Here is a 16,871-nt window from a genome sequence, read left to right as displayed (position 1 = left end):
AATGGCGAACTGTTCTCAAAGTAGCTGTCACAGTTTACATCCCACCAGCTGTGCAGAGAGTGACCACTGCTCTATGACTTCGCCAACATGTGGTAGCATCGGCCTTTTAAATTTTTATCGACACAATTGGTGCAGAGTAGTATTTTACTATGGTTTTAACTTGTATTTCCCTCTTGGCAATGAGGGTGAGCACCTTCATGTGTTTGTTGGTCAGCTGGATTTCCTCTTTAGTGAGGGGCCTGTTCACGTTTCGTTCACTTTTTCAGTGGGTTGCTTGTCTTTATTTTATTGATTTGTAAAAGTTATTTTACATTCTGGATATGTGTCCTTTGTTGGTTGTATGTGTTGAAAACAAATTATACTATAAAATCATACACATTGAAGATTTATTGATTACGGGATTTTTTTTTTTCCTCAGTGCTAATCAGTAAGTAGGAGCAGGAGTAATTAGAAAACAAATTACAGTGTACGTTAACCTTCAGAGTAATCCTGTCCTTCCCTTCTTCTCTCCAGGTGTTATTATTGTCCCCAGTGCCGGTGTGGGGATTGTCCTGGGAGGCTACATTATAAAAAAACTGAAACTTGGTGCCAGAGAATCTGCGAAACTAGCCATGATCTGCAGTGGTGTATCTTTACTGTGTTTTTCCACCCTGTTTATCGTTGGATGTGAAAGTATTAATCTAGGGGGCATAAACATCCCATATACAACAGGGTAAGTATCCTGAAAGAGCCATTTTGTATCGTCCTGATCATGAGTTGAGTGCAAAGCCCTGTAGTGTTGGTACCCAGGGCTGGACCGTCTCCTCGCTCTAGGCGGGTCTTCTGTGCACGTTCCGTCTCCCCGGGGGGGCGGGGCATGAGATCGTGGAGGGCAGTGGCCCTGGTCCCTCCTTGGTCCATGCCCCTTTTGACCCTCACAGAGTGTCTCCTAGTATTTTGGTTATAACAGATGAGGGGGAGATGCTTGTTGGGTTAAAAGAAATGATTCTTCTTTATAATGCATTTTTTTTTTAATTTTTTTTTTCAACGTTTATTTATTTTTGGGACAGAGAGAGACAGAGCATGAACGGGGGAGGGGCAGAGAGAGAAGGAGACACAGAATCGGAAACAGGCTCCAGGCTCTGAGCCATCAGCCCAGAGCCTGACGCGGGGCTCGAACTCACAGACCGCGAGATCGTGACCTGGCTGAAGTCGGATGCTTAACCGACTGCGCCACCCAGGCGCCCCTATAATGCAATGTTTTGAGTTGCTAATATGTTCACGTAGTCGAAGAACATAAAGCTCAGTGGCAATGTAACGGGAATGAAAAGTCTTGCTCTTACCCAAGTCCTCCACCTCATCCCCCCCGTCAGAGACAAACGAGGCAGGCACTTTAATTCATTTCTTATGTGTCCTGCCAAGGGTTCTTTATCGAAGAGACTATGAACATGTATTTAAAGTTTTACCTGTGTTATAGCCAAAAGGTAGCATTCTATATATGCTTTCCCAGCTTTAAAAAATATATGACAATATAGCTTGGAGATCTTTCTGTGCCAGTAATAATAATACAGAGCCTAGCCTACCCTTATATCGACACTCTCCGATGCTTTACTCATTAATCCTCATGACAACCCTATCAGGTAGGTTCTATGATTATCTTGGTTTTACAGATGGCAAAACTGAGGTACAGAACACACGTACTGGGGGTAATGCTGATAATATGTAACACACAGCTAAGAAAAAAGTTCCAACCTGTAGCATTTGCCAATTTCGGAGATTTGACTATCCCCACTGACGCTGATTTCAAGCTAACGGCGTGAAGATACTGAACACCAAGCTGGGAGGAGATGCCCAGTCACGTACCATTATATAATATTTCTATCAAAGAGGTATTTAGACTTAAAGAGCCTGGTGAAGACATAGAGAGTAGTATAATAAAATAATTAGGAGGCAATGAATTGAGTATTTATTATCTTTGTATTATTTATTTAACTGTAAGTTTATATAACTTAACTTTAAAAAAAATTTTTTTTTAAATTTTTTTTTCAACGTTTTTATTTATTTTTGGGACAGAGAGAGACAGAGCATGAACGGGGGAGGGGCAGAGAGAGAAGGAGACACAGAATCGGAAACAGGCTCAGGCTCCGAGCCATCCGCCCAGAGCCTGACGCGGGGCTCGAACTCACGGACTGCGAGATCGTGACCTGACTGAAGTCGGACGCTTAACCGACTGCGCCACCCAGGCGCCCCTAAAAAAATTTTTTTTTAACGTTTATTTATTTTTGAGACAGAGAGAGACAGAGCATGAATGGGGGAAGGTCAGAGAGAGAGAGGGAGACACAGAATCTGAAACAGGCTCCAGGCTCTGAGCTGTCAGCACAGGGCCCGACGCGGGGCTCGAACTCACGGACTGTGAGATCATGACCTGAGCCGAAGTCGGCCACTTAACCAACTGAGCCACCCAGGCGCCCCTATATAACTTAACTTTTAATAATGGCTACGCTAAACAAGCAGATGACTAAATCCTTGAAAATTGAAGATTTTATGACCCAGGGTGGCTGTGCTGGATGTTACATCAAACTTAATTCAGACTTCACCCCAGAGAATTCAGAGTCCGTGCTGTTAGCACTCCTTTTAACTGCTATGTAACATTCCATTTAATTCTGTTTTGTAATTTAACCAGTCCCCATTTGACAGGCAGTTTCCAATCTTTAGTCATTAAAAATAATGCTGCAAAAAATAATCTCATGCCTATATCACTTCTCCTGTGTGCCATGTATTTGTAGGATAGATTCCCAGAAATGAGATTGCACTGAATATTGCCTCCCCTGGTGTTGTATAAATTTGTACCCTTACCAGCAATGGATCTGAGGGTCAGTTTCCCACACCCTGTCCAAAGGAAGGTGGAAAATTCTTCTTTGAGAGTTATGAAAACCATAACTTATATTTCTTGAGCACATTGGGGTTATTAGAATCTACTCATTGTACAGAATTTCAGTGCCTAGATTTTGGTGCTTGGTACCAACGAGCACCATATCCTTTTGATTTTCAGTGGAGTTTTATCTTATAAAATGTTCCACTTGAACTTTGAACAAGAAGAGCTTTAATTTCACTTAGCCAACCTAGAATATCAGAAAGAAAAAAGGAGGAACTGCCAATCAGAGCTTATTTGGATGACAGAATATGGTCACTTGTCTCAGGAGTCTTTTTTTCACCAAGAGATGTGGGTCTGGGCAATGCACGTACTGATACACAACTTCTTTTCCGTGCCTATTACAATGGCATAGGAAATAAAGTCTTCAAAAATTTAAGGGCAGTTTAGAATAGGAGCCCAGATTCTTGAGTTAAATCTGAATTTGTATCTTCACTCTGCTTGGCCAGTTGCTTAACTGTAAGCCTCAGTATCCTTATCTGTAAAATAGGGTGGTGATAATAATGCCTTAGTTCCTTTAGGTGTAACAGAGTATCATAGACTGGGTGGTTTAGAAACAACAGAAATTTTTTGCTCACGGTTCTGGAGGCCGGGAAGTCCGTGATCAAGGTGCCGGCAGATTCGGTGTCTTATGAGGCTCCCCTCCTTGATTCATGAATGGCGGTCTTTTCTCTGTGTCCTCATATGGTGGAAGGGGTAGGGCATCTCTCTAGAGTCCTTTTCATAAGGGCACTCATCCCATTCATGAGGGCTCCAACCTCATGGCCTAATCACCTCCCCAAGGCCCAACCTCCAAATATCATCACACTGGGGGTTAGTTTTCAACCTATGAATGCTGCGGGCACCCAGACATTTCATCTACAGCAATAAGAATCACCTTAGAGGCTGCAGGCGGGGACAGCATGAGTAGCACGTGTAAAGCTCTCACCTTGGTGCCTGGCACACAGTAAGTGCTCACTGGAAGTTAGCTATTGTTATCAGTCATCATAAATACTCTTCTGGTGTTTACCTCTGTATTTTCAAGACATAATGTGTAAATTAACCAAATTGAGACATTATGTATGACTTCCTATCTTGATAAATGAGGAATTCAGTTTTCCATTCATATATTGTGGTCAAATCCTTCTTGGATATTCTTACGCTTGATCCTGCCAGTATTATTAACTGCTGAGGCACAAGCAGTATCTCATGATTAGATTTCTTCTTGTGTACAACGTTGATTTTCCTGGAATTCATAATTGTTTTATTTTCATTTCCTTTGTTCTCTCTGAATGTGTGTCTGGCTTCCTACATTCTCTAAGGGCTCAAAATATCTCGCTGTGATTTTTCTCCTGTCTGATAACCTCGTGATTCCATTTCCCACCCCTTGGAGTCATCTAATCAAAATCCTAGCTGCGCCTAGCCGGCTCCCTGGAATCCCGTTTGCCTCTGTATGGATCCTTTGTTCCTCTGAGCTCACAGGCCTCTTCCTTGGCTCGTCCCTCATTTTGTGAGAGCACATCCCTCAGTAGCTACAGGAAGGCTATAAAGGCTACAACTTTTTTTTTTCCTGAATATTGTTCATGAAATAGCTTTTTAAAAAAAAGCTGTTATATTTGATTGCCAAGTTGGCTGGGTAAAGAATTTTAGATTGGATGAATCATTTTCACTCAATTTTATTACTCCATTGTCATCTAATTTCTCATGCTATTGTGGAAAATCTGGCCTTTCTTTTTCCCAGTCTTTTGTATGTACCCTATTTTTTCTTTCTAGGAGCTTTCAGTTTACTCCTGGTGTTCCTGAATTTCATCATGATATACTTTGGAGTGGGTTTCCACCCCTCCCACCCCCTGCTCCGAGCACTTAAGTGAGCTTTTAATGTCTGGAAACTGTGTCCTTCAGTTTTGTTTTTATTTTTACTTAAATTTTGATGTTTTTTCCTCACCATTTTTTCTCTTCTCTCTCCTTCATTGATTCTCTACTATTCTTTATCACCTATATTGTATAAAACACTTTTTTTCTCCTACTTTTGGAAAGATTTCTTCAGCTCTATTTTTTTCAGTCTTCTGCTAAATCTTTATTTTGAATATTGTATTTTTTCAAAAGTTATTTATTTATTTTTGAGAGAGAGAGAGAGAGAGTGCACAAGAGGGGCAGAGAAAGAGAAAATCCCAAGCAGGCTCCACACTGTCAGCAGAGCCCAATGTGAGGCTTGAACTCACGAACTCACGAACTGCAGGATTATCACCTAAGCTGAACCAATTGAGCCACCCAGGTGCCCCTGTATTTTTAACATCCAAATTTTTGATTGTTTTTTTTTGCTTCTAGTCCTCTTGCTTCATAGGTGGAATCCCTTCTTTTACTTCTCCAGCATTATTTAGAGTTTGTTTTCCTTCCTGAATTGTCTGTGTCCTCTGAGTGCCTGCTTTCTATTTATTTTGCTGTCCTGATTATGTTGGAAGCTTCCCTTACATTTCTGGTGATCCTTAGCTTTCTCTTAGTATTGAAGAACATGCGTTTAAAAAGCTAGGTCAGTGCTCTGGTCTGACAGTAGAGCTTGTCATTTGGTGGATCTCACCGTAGGTAATGGGACATGGGGAGCTGGCATTTTCATTGGGGTAATGCATGTCAGAACTTGAGGCCTTACCTCTGGAGTGCTTTGGCTGCTCAGGAGACGGGTTCTCCTGTTTCTTGGCTGGAGCTGTGTTGGGATAGATTCAGGGTTGTAAGCCTAGCTTCTGGTGTTCTAGAGCTGGGAGTGGGATGGTGGTGGGAAGGGGCCTGGGTCCTTCTGTTCATTCTGTAGACTTTTACCTAATTCCCCTGCCATCATTCTAGCATCTCACCAAAGGTCTTCTTTATATGTGATGCTCTTATGTCCGTAGACTTTGGTTTATTTTCTCCAGAAAATAAAGGCATGAGGGAAGAAGTAGTCATCCACTAACTAGAGTGGGGATGGAAATCTGCTTAAAATTGTACATTTAGACCACAGCTTACTTGTGTTGTCTGTCCTTGAGTTCTTTTTTTTTTTTTTTAAAGTTTATTTATTTTGAGAGCAAGAGAGAGAGGCAGAGAGAGAATCCCAAGCAGGCTTCTTGCTGTCAGCAGATCTTGACACGGGGCTCGATCTCGTGAACCACAGGATCATGATCTGAACCAAAATGAAGAGTTGGACACTCAACTGACTGAGCCAGCCAGGTGTCCCCTGTCCTTGAGTTCTAAAGGCCTATTCTTCTTTCCCCGACTACTAGCCTTTACCATGCTCATATTATTTTTTAAGTTCTCAACATACTTTGTTTTATTGAATTCTTGTTCTTCTGTAATCTTACTTCAGTTGGACTAGTTGCTTTCTAGGCGTAATTTATATTCTGGAAACTTCCTTTCATGTATCTCAGTTGTATCCACTTTTTTAGTTGTTTGTGTATTTATTTATTTGTTAACTCCTTGTTTTGCTGGAGAAAAATACCCAGATACCTCCCTAGGAAAGAGCCCGTGGGAAGAAAAACTTTTTGATCCTGTAAATGTATTAAAGCATCTTTATTCTTTCTCTCACATTTAAAGATAGTTTGAGTGGGTATGGAATTATAAGTTATAAATTGCTTTTCGGAGAACTTTGAAACCACTGCTTTGTCATCTAGCATCTAACGTTGCTGGTAAGAAATTTAACTCCAGGCCTAGCTCTCATTTCTCTGTAGCCAACTTTATTTGGATGATTTTAGGAAATTTTTTATCCAAGGTGTTCTGAAATTTCATAAGGAATGCTTTACCATCCAATTTTGTCTTGGCTAGACCCTTCCAATGTCACTTTCTCAGAGAGGCTCTCCCTCTCTGCCCAACCTAAGGGAACCCATTCTCCCCTTTATTGCATTACTCCTCCTTAATTTCCTCGTAGCACTTACCACTAGCTGAAGTTATCTTGTTTAAGTACGTGCTCTGCTCTTGTCTTCTGTTTCTAAACTATGAGCTCCTTGAGAACAGTTACTAAGGCTGTCTATATCATAACCGCATCCCCACCATCTGAAGCAATGCACAGCGTTTGTTGCATGAAGGAATGAACAGATGAATGAATGTTTTGGCCTAGGGCTTTGTTCGTTCACTACATTAGGCACTCTCTGAACCGTCTTAATCTCACACGTATGTCTTAAACTCCAGGGAGGTTTTCTTCTGCTATAGCTTTACGCACTCTCTCCATTTTCCATGCTCTCTCCAGGATTCCTGCTAATCTGTTGTTGGAACTTATGGACTGGTTGCCTGTATGTTTCATTTGTTCTCTTGTATTTCCTATGTCCTTTGCTCTGAGAGATTCTTCCATGCTTTGTTTTCTATTCTTTATGTAAATTGTCTTTTTATTTTGAGAATAACTTTTTTCTTTGTTGTATTCTGAGTGTTCCCTTTTCATAACATCCTGATGTCTTTTTTTAAAAAATTTTTAATGTGTATTTACTTTTGAGAGAGAGAGAGAGAGAGAGAGAGAGACAGGGCACGAGTGGGGAGGGAGGGGGGAAGGAGAGACAGAATCCGAAGCAGTCTCCAGGCTCTGAGCTGTCAGCACAGAGCCTGACATGGAGCTCGAACTCATGAACTATGAGACTGTGACCTGAGCCAAAGTTGGATGGTCAACCGACTGAGCCACTCAGGCGCCGCGTTCCTGATGACTTTTTATGTAGTAATATCTTCTCAGATCTGTGTATATAATTAGATTTTTTTTTTTTTTTTTTTTACTTTGTTTCTATGCCTCACATTCTGCCATTTGATTTTAAGGGTTAGTTTTTCTGTTCGTTTATTCTGGGCTTTACAGGCTGACAAGACTCAGTCTAGCACCTTTCAGGTTATGTGCTCCACCCTCACCGCCATACAAACATGGGGGGGGGTTAGTCTCCGTTGTCAAAATCTAGAGTAGAAGCTTAGCTTTTTGAATTTCTTCCAATTTCTTTAGAGGAGAACGTTCTGGAGAATGTCTGGGCTCTGACGTGGGGGTGGAGGTGAGTGAATATGAGAATGGAAGGATCCACTGGTACAATTTTCTCTCCCTCAAACCTCAGCTTCGTCCTCACCTCGGGCTTCTGCCGCATCTGATGAGTTCGAGCTCGCAACCTTGTGGAGCCTCATGGAGGGTCCATGGGGCAGGTTGGCTCTTCTCCAAGGTGGTATCTGCTCATCTGCTCATAATATGCGTATTATGCGTATCCACTTTGCTCTTTTCATGAAGTTTGGTGTTAGTCTTTCCATTCCTCTTTGCTGGCATTATTCCTTTTAATTTTGCTCGCTTTAATTTTAAGTGCATTCTCAGAGGTGGGGTGGGGACACACACACACCCCCCCCCCCCGCCTGCCATCTTACTTGCTTTCAAACTGCAAGTCCCCTCAAGAATTTAAAGCCCTTGCTTAGCACCACATCAGTCTTGCCAATCCTGAATCAACGGACTCTGGACTCTCCAGCACTATGGGCAAAAATTACATAATTGTGCTGATTGGCCCCATTACAAATTTATGAGTTCCAATCTTAGCAGGCCCTCGTCTTTGCTGAGCAATCCATTTCCTTGGCCCTACTCAGCTTCCTTTCCTGTGCCCCAGCATGGTTGCATTTTTTAAAATTCTTTTCTTCAAGTATTTTGTCTTACTCTCATCTTGTTTTTCTTGTTGGACATCCTAGATTCTGTGTTAGTGAGAAAACAGGGGTCCCAACAATGAACTTCTTGGCCTTCTCTCCCCTCTCCCCTCAAACTCCTTTGTCAAAGATGGTGTTATTTTCAAAGAAAAGTACCAGAGCCATCAAGTTTCTAACTGTGTGACCTTGGGAAAGAAAAAAAAAAAAAGCTAATATTGAGTTTTGGTTTCCTCATGGTAAAATTGGTGATAATGTCAGTCAAATCTGGTTACAAATGTAATTACATAAAACACATGTGGTTGAAAAAACAAAATACTGCAGATGGGTTAAAAAATGGGAAGCCAGTGTCTCTTTCCTCCGTCCTCAGTCTCCAGTTTGAAGCTTTCCAATATTTTGTGTTTGTAGTTTTGATTTTGAGGACTGTATTAGGGAAGTTTTCTCATATTTCCTACCACGGAGTCCAGCACTTAGTATACGTTGAAAAAGTCAGTTTCTTGTCTCTTCTCCTTTCCCTTCTAGATCATACAAAGCAACTGCCTTTTCTTCTTTACAAGATGAATGAATGTCTGGCATCTATGTCTGTGTAGGGATGTTATTCATCTAGTGATGTTGAACTTTTAAGAACTTGATGAAAATAAGCATCTTAATTACCCAATTCCATGATTTATGGTACACTTCTTCTCATTCGTTTGTATCCAACAGAGAAAAACTCGGTAAGGCATGCTGGAGGCTACTTCAGGTTTCCATTCATTCCAGTAGTTGCAGCCTGACTTCATCCAAGTTCATAAATTAGCAACATAAAAACCCAGTTTCCTTGGAGAATTCGTCTGGCTTCCCAAATACTTCTAGGAAGGTAGTCTAAAATTGAATTAGTGTAAACACTTTTGGGGGGGGTGCAGCTGCAAAGGCTTGGCACTTTTCTTTTTGAGAGAGAGAGAGAGAGAGAGAGAGAGAGAGAGCACGAGCATGGGCAGGCAGGGGATGAGCAGAGAGAGAGAGAGGGAGACACAGAATTCAAAACAGGCTTCAGGTTCTGAGCTATCAGCACAGAACCCAATGCTGGGCTCATGACAGCTCTGGGGCTTGAACTCACAGACTGCAAGATCATGACCTGAGCCGAAGTTGGACGCTTAACCGACTGAGCCACCCGGGCACCCCTAGGCTGGGCACTTTAAGAACAGCAGTTATGTTTGTGTGAAGAGTAAGAGGGTCCTTTCTCCAAGCAGGGTGTGGACTACATTTCAGCCTCTCCTTGCTCCTTTGGCTGGGTGCTCTTGTGCAGTGTACAACCTGCTTATCGGTCTGGCTTGGCCTGTTAAGTAAAAGCTGTTCTGCGTGATTTTGAGGCTTGCATGTGGGACTTTTTTTTTTTCTCCTTTAAATCCAATAGAGAGATGAAGGGAGTGGCAGTGAAGAGAGGAGTCTTTGTTCAGTGTCTGTTTGATTCGGGTCTGGTGATCGGCACTTGCTCGTGTATATCTTTTATATATCATGCTTGCAACACCACTCTACTGTGTGTACTATTACCTGCATGTTTTAATTAAAGAAACTGGGCTTACAGATGAAGTGATTTGCCCAAAGTCCTCAGTTAACAAGGAGCAGAACCAAATGAAACCCAGATTATCTATTTCAGAGTTTGTTCTTTCCAAGCACCACGGTCAGTTTCTGCTTTATTTCATGTAGGGAAACACTGAAGCATACTCACCACCTCCTTAGGAAGAGAGCTGGAGAGATTGTATCTGTTTCTGTCAGTGGCGCATTGTTTCTTCATTTTTTTCATACAGCTGGGTTACAGGCATAAAGCTGTGTCTACACAGTGCTGTAGCTCAGAGGATCTCAAGTTAACCAGCCTAGATTTTCACCCCAGCCTTGCCACATACTAGCCATGTAAGGATGGGGAGATTCTTCAACCTTTCTGTGTTTGGTTTCCACACCTTCAAGGTGAAGATGCTGATAGATACTATGTTGCTGAATTGCCCTGAGGATTGAATAAAATACTTTGCAAATTCCTTAATCTCTCTGTGCGTCAGTTTCCTCATCATTAAGCTGCATCAATAACAGTACCAATCTCTTAGAATTATAGAAAGATGAAATAGGATAAAACCCATACATGCTAAGCAATTGATAAATAACTATTTAATGGCATTTTTTCTCATTTGAAATTTAAGAAAGAAGCTCAGAAAGATTGAATAACTTGCTCAGTCACAGAAAATGATAGAACTAGAATTTGAACCCAGGTTTCTCTGATTCTGAATGCAATGCTTTTAATTATTAAAATGTTCTGAAAGAAGGGGCGCCTGCGTGGCTCAGTTGGTTGAGCATCTGACCTCGGCTTAGGTCATGATCTCCCAGTTCGTGAGTTCGAGCCCCACATCAGACTCTGTGCTGACAGCTCGGAGCCTGGAGCCTGCTTCAGATTCTGTGTCTCCCCCTCCCTTTCTCTGCCCCTCCTCTGCCCATGCTCTGTCTCTCTCTGTCTCTCAAAAAAAAAATAAATGTTAAAAAAAAATTAAAAAAATAAATAAAATAAAAAAGTTCCAAAAAAAGAAAAAAGCACAAAGAAGCAAGCACAACCTATGAGCTACCTCCATTTATTAAAGCCTGTAAGTAAAGCCCCAGGTTCACCAGCAGGATGAATCTTCTTATATTAAAGGACGGGATAACTGATCCATCTTTGAATTTGTATCAAATGCTCAAGAGGTACCTCAATGCCTTATACGGGGTTGAGATGTTTTAGAAAGATGAACTTTTCCTGTTGAGCCAAAATGGAGTCACAGTCTTTTTGCAGAATGAACCTGACATGTTACTGGTGGTTCCCCTAGAAAATTCAGATTTCATAGCCAAGGTGTGGAAACAACCTAAGTGTCCATCAACAGATGGATGGATAAAGAGAATGTGACATATACATACAATGGAAGACTACTCAGCCTTAAAAAAGAAAGAAATTTTGCAGTATGTGACACAATGGATGAGCCCCGAAGACATCATGCTAAGTGAAATAAGCCAGTTACAGAATGACAAATACTGACTGCTTCCATTTATATGAGATAGCTAAAATATTAAATTCATGGAATCAGAGGTGGAATGATGGCTTGAGGAAGTGGGAGATGGGGAGTTGCCAATCAATGGGCATCAAGTGTCGGTCAATCGGGCTCTAGAGATCTGCTGTACATCATTGTACCTATAGTCAACTATACTGTGTAATACACTTAATGTTTGGCAAGAGAGTAGATCTCATGTTAAGTGTTCCAGCCACAATATACTAAAATAAGAAAAAATTCAGACTTGAGAATTGGATGATTTTTCATTATGAAAGATGCTAGTGCTCCAGTTGAATATCCTGGCCCATTTCCAACCCAAGTAATTACATTCCCAGCACCCACTATGTCCCTGCAGTTTTAATTAGGAAATGTGTTTTGCTTCCCCTCTGTGTCTGTGTTTCACACAGGTATGCCGTAATCATCTCGTTGCCATAAGAGTCAGGATTTACTGTGAACACGGTGGCTTAAATAACACTTTATATAAACACACTGCATAATGTGAGTTCTTTCCTCTTTGCCACTTCTTGAAAAGTAATTTTTAAAAAGGGGTTAGATCTGATTCCCATGTACAGAATTGTTCAATAGTACTGGGTCTTGATAAATCATTTCATAATGCTAGCTTTATTATCTTTCATTTATCAAGTGTCATCTCTTTGAACTCAACACTAAGATCTATTATATCATCCTCTGGTTTTGTGACTTGACTTACTGCACCAGAATGTTTCCAGGGGTGATTTCTTGAGCTGTGAGGGGGAATCATTTTCTCAGTTTTCTGTGTTCGGCAGTGACTTGGATGGAGTGGTCCACCAGGTTCAACCAAGTCCAAAATCTCAGAGGTTGGGAATTTTCCCTGAAGTGGCCTCTCTCAGTATGGTTTTATCGACCCAACGTACTGAAACTATGGAAATTGAATACAGCCTGCTAATTCCTACCTTCTCTGAAACTTTTCCCAATTCATGTCATTCTCTTTGTCACCACTTCTTCCCCTGCCGCAGGGTGTATTTGATACTCTATTACCAGCCCTCTGCGTGGCTATCATTTCTGGCCACATCACTTCTAAATTCTCTAATGAAACCATTCATCTCCTCATCTGTGTCTTCAGCTTAACCTACTGAAGTTTTCTCCCATTGTTTAAATCTTTTGGTGACATTCAAGATCTTTTATTTGTTATAGACATTAATAATTTTCAGAGAAATTCCTGAAAAGTAGAGGACAAATAATTTACTTAAAAGATCTTAGGTATGTATGTCTCTGGATTATCCTAGCTACTTTAATTCATAGGCTTACAATTCATGTCTAGCTATATGTATATGATTTGATCTATTCTTGGCTCTGTTTGGGAGATACAAACAAAATTTGCTTTGCTTCACTTTGAGAGTACCAAGGAGATACTAAATATAAGCAAATTTTCCTTCCAATGAGTTTTAAACTTTGTAACAGAGATCTAAACAAATAACATGAAATCTATAAAACTATGGAATACCTATTTAAATATAATAAGCCTTTTTATTTCAAAAATACCTATGAATATTAATAAACCCATGACCAAATTTACCATTTTATAATGTCATATTAACATAGTCGATAAGAAATGTTCATCATTTAATGCTAGCAGAAAAAATAGAACCATACAAAATCTTGGTAACAATATGTTATCAATGTTATTGTATATGCATATTGAAAAAAAGACCAGAAAGTGATAGACTAAAAGCATAATATGGTGGATATTTCTGGGTGGTAGAATTACGTGTGAGTTTAATTTTTCAGTCTTTTTGTATTGTCCAAATTTTGTACAAAGAGTATGTATTACTTTAGTAATAAATAAAGGTGTTTCAAAAACTATGTAATAGATGAAGGAGATTAAGAGGTACAAACTTCCAGCTATAAATTAAGTAAGTCATGGAGATGAAAAGTACAGCACAGGGAATATAGTCAATAATACTGTTATAACCATTGTAAGGTGACGGATGGTGAGACTACACTTACCATGGTGAGCATTGAATAATGTATAAAGTTGTGAAGTCAATATATTGTACACCTGAAACTAGTATAACATTGTATGTCAACTACACTTCAATAATACGTTTTAAAAAGTAATTCTGGATTTATTTATTTTTTTAAAAATTTTTTTTATGTTTATTTATTTTTGAGGGAGAGAGACAGAACGTGAGTGGGGGAGGGGCAGAGAGACGGAGATACAGAATCCGAAGCAGGCTCCAGGCTTCGAGCTGTCAGCACAGAGCTCGACACGGGGCTCGAACTCACAGACCATGAGAACATGACCTGAGCCGAAACCGGACGCTCAACTGACTGGGCCACCCAGGCACCCCTTTTTTCTTTTTTTCTTTTCTTTTCTTTTTTTAAAGTAATTCTGGATTTATTTATTTATTTTTTAAAGTCTTTTTTTTTTTTTTTTTCAACGTTTATTTTTGGGACAGAGAGACACAGAGCATGAACGGGGGAGGGGCAGAGAGAGAAGGAGACACAGAATCGGAAACAGGCTCCAGGCTCCGAGCCATCAGCCCAGAGCCTGACGCGGGGCTCGAACTCACGGACCGCGAGATCGTGACCTGGCTGAAGTCGGACGCTTAACCGACTGCGCCACCCAGGCGCCCCAAGTAATTCTGGATTTAAAAAGATGGTTTAGTACCTGGCTGGCTCAGTTGGTGGATCATGTGACTCTTGATTTTGAGGTTGTGAGTTTGAGCCCCACATGGAGCCCCCCATTGGGGCTCAAACCAAAGAGATGGTTTGTATAAGTTGTAGGTCATTATATATAAATTTCAAGTTAAAACTGGTGCGAATTTATTTGTTGACTACAAAGCTCAAGGAAACTTTAACAATAAAAATCATGATTGGAAATAGTAATTATAACTTTCATGAATGTAGTCCTCTAGTAAACCTGTTCTATTACCTATATTATGTAATGTATGATTCCTTGGTTACACTTGCTCTCCTCATACAGGCAGGAGGGGCATTAATAGCCATAGACTTAGATTTGGCCCCAGGTCATATGGCTACAAAACGGTAGGCCTGAAACTAGATCCCAGTTTAGTTCTTTTTCCCGAATCATCTGTAGGAGTAACTTCGAAAATGACTTACTCCTTTATTTATTTATTTATTTTTACTTTTTTTAAACGTTTACTTATTTTTGAGACGGAGAGAGACAGAGCATGAACGGGGGAGGGTCAGAGAGAGGGAGACACAGAATCTGAAACAGTCTCCAGGCTCTGAGCTGTCAGCACAGAGCCCCACGCAGGGCTTGAACTCACAAACCTCGAGTTCATGACCCGAGCCCAAGTCAGATGCTTAACCGACTGAGCCACCCAGGCGCCCCGACTTAGTCCTTTTTGAAAAGAAAAACGTCATTGAAGGCCTATTGTGCTTGTGATTGTATTACTTTAATTCATTTATACTTCTTTCATGTGTAGATAAAGACCACACACCAGTATCTTAGTGCCTATTATGTTCGAGGAACAATGCTGGACACTGGCTGTGCATTTACTCACCTAATCCTCTCAACAGCCACGTGATAGAGACATTATGATCTCTGTTTCACAAGTGTGAAATCTCTTTAGATTGGTTCACAGCACTTGTGAGCTGTAGGTATGGAATTGAACCTGCTCCTTCTGACTCTAATGCTCAGTCACGGTGAAAGGTGAGTGCCAGAAAAGCTGCATGAGGTGAAGAGGAAGGAAATGGGATGAGGTGCCTGGAAGACTCATGCTAGAGAAAGTGAAAATACGGACAGTTACGGAAAGCTGCCCGCCAAGTATAGGGGTTTCAGGGTGTAGGCCACAGACACAGAGATAACTGGGTTTAAACCCATCTTTGATTCTTGTGAACTTTGACAGTATCTATCCTCTCAATTTCCTCATCTAAAAGATGAAGGCACAGTCATAACAACTTTAATTCTTGTGAGGAATAAATGAGGTAATTTATATAGAGATTTCAGTGCACAATTCCTGGGGTAAAAATTGGGCTCTTTACTCATTTAGTTTTAAATGATAACGATGATTATGATTATAACAATAATCACTATAAATCTGAAGTTGCATAGCTCTATACAGCCAGGGAAGCATTTTAATATGAAGCCAAGAATTTAAGTGGAATAAAAAAAAACACATTCTAATTGAAGTCTTCTTGAATTCAGTTAGACTTGAATATATAGTGACTTGAGAGAGATATCACTTTTTTCTAGGTGATTGGTATTTTTTCCTAAAAAGGTACCTGCTATGTTAATCATATTCTTTTAATCCATGTGACTTGGGCATAAGAAGCATGGATTCCCTCTTTTCGTATTTCTTAATAGAGAGCCACTTAAGAGGAGGCAGAAGGATGGTTGGGGAGTTCCTTTTTGATTTATGGGGACCTGTAGAAATATGTCAGATGGGGAAGTCCAAGTATTCTTAGGTCTTGGGGTGGCATAATTTGACATACTCTGTGGGGTGTGTGTGTGTGTGTGTGTGTGTGTGTGAGAGAGAGAGAGAGAGAGAGAGACAGAGAGAGAGACAGAGAGAGAGACAGAGACAGAGACAGAGAGAGATTTGAGGACAACTGTCTTCTTATTTACCCAGCTGTGATAGCCCCATGGTGGATGTTATTACCTATGTTAAACCATAATCTGTTTTATTATTGTATATTATTTTAAATAAATATTGATCCTTAAGCAATTTATTTAAAAAACATTAGGCAGCAAGCTTGTTCTTTTTTTCCTTTTTTGTTCATTTAGTCTCCCTGTGGCTGGTTTTCTCAAAGCCTCAGTGATTATGGAACACATCATTGCACTTTTTATAGTTTCTTATTTTTTAAGATCCGCAAACTGTACTAGATAATCTCAGAGACTGATCCCATCTCTCTAGTTCTAGAATTCTGCCATTTTTATTTTTTTATTTTATTTTATTTTTTTTTTAATTTTTTTTTTAACGTTTATTTTACTTTTGAGACAGAGACAGAGCATGAACGGGGGAGGGTCAGAGAGAGAGGGAGACACAGAATAGGAAGCAGGCTCCAGGCTCTGAGCCATCAGCCCAGAGCCCGACGCGGGGCTCGAATTCACGGACCGTGTGATCGTGACCTGAGCTGAAGTCGGACGCTTAACCGACTGAGCCACCCAGGCGCCCCTCTGCCATTTTTGTGATAAGATATCAGGTGTGACTCTCAGGCTTGCAACTTGGACCAAACGGTTATTTGTTAGTCCGTTTGTTAGTGAGACCTTTTTCTTCACTTGGAATTAACACTTACATTGATTCAGAGCTAGCATGAGCCTGATCTGCAAAGCTAACTTGTCAGAAATGCTTTAGTTCATTGGAAGGGGACGCACAGTCCCTTTG

At 40.6% G+C, this 16,871-nt stretch overlaps 1 protein-coding gene across 3 annotated transcripts in view; it reads left to right on the top strand.

Annotated features, from left to right (window-relative positions):
- SLCO5A1 (solute carrier organic anion transporter family member 5A1) overlaps positions 1-16,871 on the top strand; it is a 142,065-nt gene that overhangs the window by 113,856 nt on the left and 11,338 nt on the right. For all 3 annotated transcript variants that reach the window (XM_047073749.1, XM_047073748.1, XM_047073750.1), the window contains one exon: positions 514-712. In XM_047073749.1, coding sequence (XP_046929705.1) covers positions 514-712 — 199 coding nt within the window. The remainder of the gene's footprint in view (positions 1-513; positions 713-16,871) is intronic.

This window comes from Lynx rufus, unplaced genomic scaffold (assembly GCF_022079265.1).
Source record: "Lynx rufus isolate CCGP_SWC_20201006 ecotype Redwood Valley unplaced genomic scaffold, mLynRuf1.p SCAF_12, whole genome shotgun sequence".
Classification (NCBI taxonomy): Eukaryota; Metazoa; Chordata; class Mammalia; order Carnivora; family Felidae; genus Lynx; species Lynx rufus.
This window is presented reverse-complemented; position numbering and strand designations above follow the sequence as displayed.